At 42.8% G+C, this 10,733-nt stretch overlaps 1 protein-coding gene across 1 annotated transcript; it reads right to left on the bottom strand.

The window, feature by feature from the left end:
* Nucleotides 1-2,059: 2,059 nt before the first annotated feature.
* Nucleotides 2,060-8,205, bottom strand: LOC120032217 (WASH complex subunit 3-like). The gene is made up of 6 exons (XM_038978204.1): nt 8,023-8,205; nt 7,635-7,799; nt 7,343-7,489; nt 3,922-4,029; nt 3,772-3,836; nt 2,060-3,616 (listed from the first exon to the last, which is right to left on the bottom strand). Exons 1-6 carry the CDS (start codon nt 8,071-8,073, stop codon nt 3,520-3,522), a joined length of 633 nt encoding a protein of 210 aa, XP_038834132.1. The 5' UTR covers nt 8,074-8,205; the 3' UTR covers nt 2,060-3,519.
* Nucleotides 8,206-10,733: the final 2,528 nt, after the last annotated feature.

Genomic DNA, 10,733 nt, shown 5'->3' with positions numbered 1-10,733 from the left:
CGAAGCATCGATTTTAACCTTTTAATCTGAATATTCACAAAATCAAGGGTATTTTTCTGTCCATTCGGAAACTATTCAGACCCTTTCACTTTTTCCACATTTTGTTACGTTACAGCCTTATTCTAAAATGTATTAAATTGTGTTTCCCCCCCAATCTACACACAATACCCCATAATGACAAAGCAGACAGGTTTTTAGAAATTTTTGCTAATGTATAAAAATAAACTGAAATATCACCTTTACGTAAGTATTCAGACCCTTTACTCAGTACTTTGTTTTAAGCACCTTGGGCATCGATTACAGCCTCAAGTCTTATTGGGTATGAAACTACAAGGTTGGCACACCTGTATTTGGGCAGTTTCTCCCATTCTTCTCTGCAGATCCTCTCAAGCTCTGTCAGGTTGGATGGGGAGCATCGCTGCACAGCTATATTCAGGTCTCTCCAGAGATGTTCGATCGGGTTTAAGTCCGGGCTCTGGCTGGGCCACTCAAGGACATTCAGAGGCGTGTCCCGAAGCCACTCCTGCGTTGTCTTGTCTGTGCTTAGGGTCGTTGTCCTGTTGGAAGGTGAACCTTCGCCCCAGTCTGAGATCCTGAGTGCTCTGGAGCAGGTTTTCATCAAGGATCTCTATGTACTTTGTTCCGTTCATCTTTCCCTCGATCCTGACTAGTCTCCCAGTCCCTGACACTGAAAAACATCCCCACAGCATGATGCTGCTACCACCATGCTTCATCGTATTCCTCCAGACGAGATTCTTGGCATTCAGCCCAAATAGATCAATGTTGGTTTCTTCTGACCAGAGAATCTTGTTTATCATTATCTGAGAGTCCTTTAGCTGCCTTTGGGCAAACTCCAAGCAGGCTGCCTTTTTTTGAGGAGTGGCTTCTATTTGGCCACTCTACCATAAAGGCCTGATTTGTGGAGTGCTGCAGAAATGGTTGTCATTCTGGAAGGTTCTCCCATCTCCACACAGGAACTCTGGAGCTCTGACAGAGTAACCATCAGGTTCTTGGTTACCTCCCTTACCAAGGCCCTTCTCCACCGATTGCTCAGTTTGGCCAGGTCTAGGAAGAGTCTTGCTGGTTCCAAAATTCTTCCATTTAAGAATGATGGTGGCCACTGTTTTCTTGGGGACCTTCAATGCTGCATAAATGTTTTGGTACCCTTCCCCAGGTCTGTGCTTCAACACAATCCTGTCTCAGAGCTCTACGGACAATTGCTTCGACCTCATGGCTTGGTTTTTGCTCTGACATTCAATGTCAACTGTAGGACCTTGTATAGACAGTTATGTGCCTTTCCAAATCATATCAAATCAATTGAATTTACCACAGGTGGACTCCAATCGAGTTCTAAAAACATCTCAAAGACGATCAATGGAAACAGGATCCACCTGAGCTCAATTTCAAGTCTCATAAAAGGATCTGAATACTTAAGTTATTTCAACAACAAAAAAATTGCTTTGTCATTATGGGGTATTGTGTGTAGATTGATGAGGAAAACATTTTATTTAATCAATTTTAGAATAAGGCTGTAACGTAACAATGTGGAAAAAGTGAAGGGGTGTGAATACTTTCCAAATGCACTGTATGAGATTATCTGAATGGTATGATTATTTGTTTAATACTGTATCCATTGCAACATAACCTAAGTCTTAACAGTTAACCAAAAAACAAAACACATCCTGTGAACAGCAATTCTAGAATTTGTTGGGTTAAGGAAAGACTCATCCAGGTGGTACAAAGGTCAGTATTGAACAAGAAAATCACAAGATCAAGTTAATATAGAAAATGAATTTCACGCATCACTAGTTTATGGATAGAGGCTGTATGTACATTTACCTACTCCAAGGGTAATTGTTTTATATTAGAATGTAAATATTTTTCTACTTAGGTATTTTGCTCAAGAATAACTCTTGTTTCTCAGGGTATTGAGGAGGCATATCTATGGTATACCATTGTAATAAAGTAACTCAGAATACATACAGGGCGACTGTGTGTGTAGTATTTCAATGTTCCCAACAAAAAACCCAAACAGTGTTTGAATAAAATGATGTCCACATATCTTTAAGCAAAATGTGTTATTTATTTTTACGGCTAAACTGCATAAACACTCAGATCTCAATGCTGCTTGCCTGCGCTTGTGAACAACGTGCTTTCTAATCTTCTAACACCTCTCCATCTACCCTCTTTCATAATCAATTGAAAAACTCCCGTCACTGCAGTGTTCTGTCCAGAGACGACTACAAACAATGTGAAGATGATTTGGATCTCTGAGCATTTGTTTGGATAAAAGGGATGTTGTATAAAACTCTCTTGACTTAAAGGCATAATGCAGTGGGATCCAAGGGCCTGAAAGGCTTGCTAACATGGTTAGTCACACATGGTTAAATCTGGGATTAAGATGCATCATTTTAGAAGATTGAGGTGAATTCACATTAGATACTACTGTTAATTTAGCCTACACAGTACCATTGCAATTGACACATTGCTCACAACTAGTGGTGTTTTTTCCCCATTATATATTTACCCAAAAGTGCAATTTTCTTAAATTTGTCCTTCACTTTGTTCACTCCAGGAACATTTACATTTCAACAGCTTAATGTCTCATTTAAAAATGACAAATCGGCCAGAGAACAGTCCTCAACATTTCTGCTTGACATCCTTCATACAGCAGTTGTAGTGTAAAATAGTACCCATCAAATGTTGTCAAACATTATTATGGACATGAGATACACACAACATATCACCCTCTCATAAGTGTAACATGCAGACATCATTGTCAAAATAATAAAACAAATGTGACTAAAGCACAAATACATTTTTGTCTTTTAGCAGACACTCTGATTCAGAGCGACTTACCGGAGCAATAAGTGCTTTGCTCAAGGGCACAGACAGATGTTTCACCTAGTCGGCTCTGGGATTCCAACCAGCAACATTCCGGTTACTGGCCCAACGCCCTTAACCGCTAGGCTACCTGCTGCCCCACAATCTCTTTCAAAGGCATTGGAATGTTCACATGATACTGACATGGGGCAGAGGCATGTTTGCCCAGTGCAATCTAAGAAAATAATGGTCAATTACTAATCGATTATCTGGTTAGTACTTTCCATGGTTGTCATTCCATCGGTTTTACTGCTAAACTATGTAAATAAAGACACACCATGTCCATGACCAATCAAATGTTTCAGGAGACGAAATGGAAATAAAAATATAACATTCACAAGATCAGTGGCTGACCTGGACATAGACATTATCAGCTCTTTCTCGTTGACATTCACTCAATCTACAATGTGATTTCAGCTACTTAACAATCTGCCTGTTTTTGTAAGTCCCATGCATCCCTGCAGATCCCTTCCACAGAAGTGGGACTTTGTCTGGTAGCACTGTAGTTCTGCCTGTCAAGCACACACTGGCATCTAGTCCTTCTGTGCCCCTGCAGCCGCACAGTGGAAAAGGCCTGGAGCACAGATGACAGGGAAGGAAGTTCCCTATAGGCAACTTCATGGCTAAGACAGCAGATCAATCGCTGAAAGATGACTCACTGCCATCATCGCTGTCATCATCTTGATCCAGTGTTTTCTTTTTGACGGCATCAGACACAGGTGCATCTGGTGTGCTGCATACAGAAACATGTAGGAATCACCATTGTTACTTAAAATAACTGTAGAACCACCATTTTATGACATTCAGATGTAGGTATAAAACAAAACGTATTGGATTACAAGGTATGAAAATACAGATATTACAAAGATGTAATGTAAGCACACTCACTCAAGCAATTTGGGATCCAAACCTTCCTGGACCATTTTATTCTTTATCGCCATAACTGGAACACCCTGTTTTTGAAAAGTTTTCTACATTACTGATTTCATTGAACAGATTTCACATTTCTATAGCATATGACAATGTATAGAGACCTACCACTTGCACCATCTTGAGATATCTGGCATAGCGTGGGTCCTTGGCCACAGTCACCCAACTGTCTCCTGCTGCCTCTGCTGCTCTTGGTTCTGTTATGTTTGGAGAAGCCTACAATAGAGTCAATACTGCAATTCAGTATTTCCATCATGCACAAATACACCAAGTCTTTAAGTTATTGTTCCATCAAAATGAATATGTTGAAATCCCAGGAGGTTGGTGACACCTCAACTGGGGAGGACATGCTCGTGGTAACAGCTGGAGCGGAATCAGTGGAATGGTATCAAATACATCAAACATGATTTCTAAGTGTTTGATGCCGTTTCATTCGCTCCGTTCCGGCCATTATTATGAGCCGTCCTCCCCTCAGCAACCTCCACTGATTTAAATATATGTAGTTGTGTGCATAAGCCAACTACACAATTACTGTGTGTGTAGTGCCTTCAGAAAGTATTCATACCCCTTGACTTATTCAATTTTCTCCCCTCACCCGTCTACACACAATACTCCACAATGACAAAGTGAAAACATGTTTAGACATTTTTGCAAATATATAGAAAATTAAATACAGAAATATCTAATTTACATATGTATTCACACCCAAGTTAATACTTTGTAAAAGCACCTTTGGCAGCAATTACAGCTGTGAGTTGTCTTCAGTGTCTGTCAGCTTTGCACTTCTGGATTTTAGGATTTTCTCCCTTGCAGATTTTCTCAAGCTCTGTTAAGTTAGATAGGGAGCAGCAATCTTCAAGTCTTTCCACAGATTTAATGGTATTCAAGTCTGGTCTATGGCTGGGCCACTCAAGCACTTTGACTGTATGCTTTGGGTCATTGCCCTGTTGGAACGTAAATCGTTGCCCCAGTCTAAGGTCGTTTGCAGGTTCTCATCAAGGATTTGCCTGTATTTGGCTCCATTCATTGTTCCCTCTATCCTAACCAGTCTCCCTGCCACTGAAAAGCATCCCAATAGCATGATGCTGCCACCACTATGCTTCACAGTAGGGATGGTGTTAGACAGGTGATGAGCTGTGCCAGGTTCTCTTCCGGTATAACGCTTTGCATTCAGGCCAAAGAGTTACATTTTTGTCTCAGACCACAGAATCTTTTGTCTTATGAGCTCAGTCTTTCATGTGCCTTTTTGCAAACTCCAGGCGTGCTGTCATGTGCCTTTTTCTCAGGAGTGGCTTCCGTCTGGTCCCTCTCCCATAAAGCCCAGATTGGTGAAGTGCTTTAGAGACTGTTGTCCCTTCTGACAAGTTCTCCCATCGCAGCCAAGGAACTATGTAGTTCTGTCAGAGTGGTCATTTTGGTCTTGTGACCTCCCTGGCCAAGGTCCTTCTTGCCCGTTTGGTCAGACGACCATCTCTAGGCAGAGTCCGGGGAGTTCCAAAATGTGGAGACCACTGTACTCTTGAAAACTTTCAACACTCTAGTTTTATACCCTTCCCCAGATATATGCCACATCACAATTATACACTGCTCAAAAAAATAAAGGGAACACTAAAATAACACATCCTAGATCTGAATGAATGAAATATTCTTATTAAATACTTTTTTCTTTACATAGTTGAATGTGCTGACAACAAAATCACACAAAAATTATCAATGGAAATCAAATTTATCAACCCATGGAGGTCTGGATTTGGAGTCACACTCAAAATTAAAGTGGAAAACCACACTACAGGCTGATCCAACTTTGATGTAATGTCCTTAAAACTAGTCAAAATGAGGCTCAGTAGTGTGTGTGGCCTCCACGTGCCTGTATGACCTCCCTACACCGCCTGGGCATGCTCCTGATGAGAACTCCTGGACAGTCTGTGGTGCAACGTGGCGTTGGTGGATGGAGCGAGACATGATGTCCCAGATGTGCTCAATTGGATTCAGGTCTGGGGAACGGGCGGGCCAGTCCATAGCATCAATGCCTTCCTCTTGCAGGAACTGCTGACACACTCCAGCCACATGAGGTCTAGCATTGTCTTGCATTAGGAGGAACCCAGGGCCAACCGCACCAGCATACGGTCTCACAAGGGGTCTGAGGATCTCATCTCGGTACCTAATGGCAGTCAGGCTACCTCTGGCGAGCACATGGAGGGCTGTGCGGCCCCCCAAAGAAATGCCGACCCACCGCCAAACCGGTCATGCTGGAGGATGTTGCAGGCAGCAGAACGTTCTCCACGGCGTCTCCAGACTCTGTCACGTCTGTCACATGTGCTCAGTGTGAACCTGCTTTCATCTGTGAAGAGCACAGGGCGCCAGTGGCGAATTTGCCAATCTTGGTGTTCTCTGGCAAATGCCAAACGTCCTGCACGGTGTTGGGCTGTAAGCACAACCCCCACCTGTGGACGTCGGGCCCTCATACCACCCTCATGGAGTCTGTTTCTGACTGTTTGAGCAGACACATGCACATTTGTGGCCTGCTGGATTGTCATTTTGCAGGGCTCTGGCAGTGCTCCTCCTGCTCCTCCTTGCACAAAGGCGGAGGTAGCGGTCCTGCTGCTGGGTTTTTGCCCTCCAACTGCCTCCTCCACGTCTCCTGATGTACTGGCCTGTCTCCTGGTAGCGCCTCCATGCTCTGGACACTATGCTGACAGACACAGCAAACCTTCTTGCCACAGCTCGCATTGATGTGCCATCCTGGATGAGCTGCACTACCTGAGCCACTTGTGTGGGTTGTAGACTCCGTCTCATGCTACCACTAGAGTGAAAGCACCGCCAGCATTCAAAAGTGACCAAAACATCAGCCAGGAAGCATAGGAACTGAGAAGTGGTCTGTGGTCACCACCTGCAGAACCACTCCTTTATTGGGGGTGTCTTGCTAATTGCCTATAATTTCCACCTGTTGTCTATTCCATTTGCAAAACAGCATGTGAAATTTATTGTCAATCAGTGTTGCTTCCTAAGTGGACAGTTTGATTTCACAGAAGTGTGATTGACTTGGAGTTACATTGTGTTGTTTAAGTGTTCCCTTTATTTTTTGGAGCAGTGTATATTGGAGATATATGGACTTCATGGTATAGTTCCTGCTCTGACATGCACTGTCAAATGTTGGACTATATATAGACAGGTGTGTTTCTTTATAAATCATGTCCAAACAATTGAATTGGCCACAGTTGTAGTGACATCTAAAGGATTGGATGCACCTGAGCTCAATTTGGAGTGTCATAGCAAAAGGGTGAGAATACTTATGTAAATGAGACATTTCTGTATTTAATTTCCAATAAATTAGCAAACATTTCTAAAAACATGTTTTCACTTTGTCATTATGGGGTATTGTGTATAGATGCAGGATAAAAAAAATATGTAATCCATTTTGAATTCAAGGGTATGAATACTTTCTGAAGGCACTGTGTGTGTGTGTGTGTGTGTGTGTGTGTGTGTGTGTGTGTGTGTGTGTGTGTGGTGGGGGGGGGGGGGGGGGTACCTCAGGAGGTGGCAATGGCACAGCCACAGCTATAGGGGTCTCTGGTTGACTTGGGACCACAACTGCGACTGGACCATTGACCTCTGTAGCTGGCCGCTGACCAACACCCTCCACCCTGACATCCTCCAAACCAGGAATAGAGGATAGCTACATAGAACAAAATCAGGACGCACTGACATTATCATATTGATATGCCCAGAGCAGCAAAGCACATAACAGTACAACAACATCAAAGACAAGAGTAAAGTCACAGTATTGTATACAAAACACATACAGGAGCTGGGTTACCTACCTTTGCTTCCAAAATGCTGAGGGTAGTTTCAATCTGCTGTATCCGAAGAGATATGCATGCAAGTTTCTCTTCGCAAACTGTCGAAAAACGATTGAGGAAGCGGACAGTGTGCACTATGAACTGGTTGAGATAGGCAACGACTCTCCTCTGTTGTATGGCTGGGACCTGGGACCATATCATTCAGTATCATGGGAAAAATGCTATGTTTATTTACTTACAGAGTTGGGGAGTTCAAAAACATTTACTACACATACTCATTAGATACAACATTTACTTGATTACATTATTTGGCTGAGAATCATTCAGCTTGTTTACAAAACAAAAAGCTATCATGGCTAATTTAGCTACAGTAGCCACCAAGATAGCTTCGGCTACGGAAAACACTCACCTTGGTCAGATCTATTCCTGATCCCACAATCGGTAAACCGTCCTCGTCCATGTTTTTATCGTTTTGGCAAACTATCGGTTAACTCGCTATTACTTTGTTTAATAGTAATATCTTACTGAAAATCTGCAAAAGCGAGATGGAAATATTATTACGCCTCATGTGACTTCACTGTGACCCACGTCTGACGTCATTATTCTTCTGCTCTTCCGGGTATATCAGCCAATGAGGTGCTTAGTTTTCTACTTCTTTATTGGAAATCAAAATTAACCCAAGGCTGAAGGTGCATACCTCCATCTCCTGAACTGGAGGGTTAACAGTTCATTGCCACAAATGCAGTGTGTTCAATACACCACAAGGAGGGAGTACAGTATAATGGTTAATACATGTGCAGTGTCTCAAAACAAGCCACAATTCTGTTGATCCAGGCAAGGAGGACTTAGTTACTGTGTAATATGGTTTGCAGAGATGATGAGCTCATGGATAAAGCCATCAACACAAATTATTTGCCACCTTAATTTTGATGATGCCTCAGATGCTATCTTTGGAGACAACCCACAATATGAGTGCATGTGTGTTGCGAACTATTACTACATAGGAGCGCAGCAGAACCAATGGAAAATAAAACACAGGGAACCAAAAATGCTGTCCAACTTGACCTCAATCTGAACTCTAAAACGATTCCAACCGTTTGATTTGAAATGGACTTGTCTGAAATAAGAGCCCCTTAAACTTGATGTCAACCAGAAATGAAACCCTCTAACCTGACCTAAGAGCAAACTGCAGCCATAGTCCATGCCCAGCATTGCCCACCTGATCGTAAAACAAATCTGAAAGCCCAGTCCATGCCAATTCAACCTAGTTCAACAGGCAGGAAGAGTCTCTGCCCAGTTTCAAAAAAATTGTTATGAAGAACTCAACAAAAAAATCTAAGCTGACCTCCTGAGTCAGACCCTATCCAGAGAGTGTTGGGAGCAGATCACTTTTTAAACCAGCAGCATATTGATTTATATGGGCCTGTAATTGCTTCAGTGTGTCCTGGATGACTCCCCCATAATTGAGGCCTGGCAGAGCCTCTTCCCTGGACATACTCTGAGCCAGGCAGCAGGCAGAGGAGTACCCCCCCCCCCCCCCCACACACACCCTCCGCCAGGGAGTGAGCAGTGGATGGTTACCCCCTTACCCCCAAGCCACTCTATCATACAGTGAGGAGTGAACTGCTCTGTCAGAACTTCCTGTGCTTTGCCCTCCTATGTTGAACATAATAAACAGCTCCCTATCCACCAGATGTGTACCAAACTCACTAAAAGTGGCAGTAATAAAGCCTCTCCTGAAAAAGCCAAACCAGAAAATATAAAAAACTATCGGCCTATATTGAATCTCCCATTCCTCTCAAAAATGGTAGAAAAAGCTGTAGCGCAGCAACTCACTGCCTTCCTGAAGACAATGTATACAAAACGCTTCAGTCTGGTTTTAGACCCCATCATAGCACTGAGACTGCACTCGTGGTGGTAAATAACCTTTTAATGGCGTCAGACCGAGGCTCTGCATCTGTCCTCGTGCTCCTAGACCTTAGTGCTGCTTTTGACACCATCGATCATGACATTCTTTTGGAGAGATTGGAAACCCAAATTGGTCTACACAGACAAGTTCTGGCCTGGTTTAGATCTTATCTGTCGGAAAGATATCAGTTTGTCTCTGTGGATAGCTTGTCCTCTGACAAAGTAACTGTAAGTTTTGTTGTTCCTCAAGGTTCTGTTTTAGGACCACTATAGTTTACACTATATATTTTACCTCTTGGTGATGTTATTCGGAAACATAATGTTAACTTTCACTGCTATGCGGACGATACACAGCTGTACATTTTGATGAAACATGGTGAAGCCCCAAAATTGCCCTCCTTGGAAGCCTGTGTTTCAGACATAAGGAAGTGGATGGAGGCAAATGTTTTACTTTTAAACTCGGACAAAACAAAGATGCTAGTTCTAGGTCCCAAGAAACAAAGAGGTCTTCTGTTGGATCTGACTATTTATTTTGATGGTTGTACAGTCGTCTCAAATAAAACTGTGAAGGACCTCGGCGTTACTCTGGACCCTGATCTCTCTTTTGATGAACATATCAAGACTGTTTCAACGACAGCTTTTTCCCATCTTCGTAACATTGTAAAAATCAGAAAACGTTCTGTTCAAAAATGATGCAGAAAAGTTAATCCATGCTTTTGTTACTTCTAGATTAGACTACTGCAATGATCTACTTTCCGGCTACCCGGATAAAGCACTAAATAAACTTCAGTTAGTGCTAAACACGGCTGCTAGAATCTTGACTAGAACCAAAAAATTTGATCATATTACTCCAGTGCTAGCCTCTCTAAACTGGCTTACTGTATAGGCTAGGGCTGATTTCAAGGTTTTACTACTAACCTACAAAGCCTTACACGGGCTTGCTCCTACCTATCTCTCAGACATACGCTATGGTCACAAGACGCAGGCCTCCTTATTGTCCCTAGAATTTCTAAGCAAACAGCTGGAGGCAGGACTTTCTCCTATAGAGCTCCATTTTTATGGAATGGTCTGCCTATCCATGTGAGCAACGCAGACTTGGTCTCAACCTTTAAGTCTTTATTGAAGACTCATCTCTTCAGTAGGTCCTATGATTGAGTGTAGTCTGGCCCAGGGGTGTGAAGGTGAACGGAAAGGCATTAGAGCAACGAACCG

Source organism: Salvelinus namaycush, chromosome 38 (genome assembly GCF_016432855.1).
Source record: "Salvelinus namaycush isolate Seneca chromosome 38, SaNama_1.0, whole genome shotgun sequence".
NCBI lineage: Eukaryota > Metazoa > Chordata > Actinopteri > Salmoniformes > Salmonidae > Salvelinus > Salvelinus namaycush.
The sequence above is the reverse complement of the archived record's forward strand: the minus strand, read 5'-3'. Positions and strand labels throughout refer to the sequence as shown.

Excerpts from the sequence above, each read along its gene's own strand:
- LOC120032217 (XM_038978204.1), bottom strand. The coding sequence starts at position 8,073 with ATGGACGAGGACGGTTTACCGATTGTGGGATCAGGAATAGATCTGACC. Across the intron at positions 3,837-3,921 it reads ATCTCAAGATGGTGCAAGTG|GGTGTTCCAGTTATGGCGAT; the intron begins GTAGGTCTCTAT and ends TTTCAAAAACAG. Across the intron at positions 3,617-3,771 it reads TTGGATCCCAAATTGCTTGA|CACACCAGATGCACCTGTGT; the intron begins GTGAGTGTGCTT and ends TTCTGTATGCAG.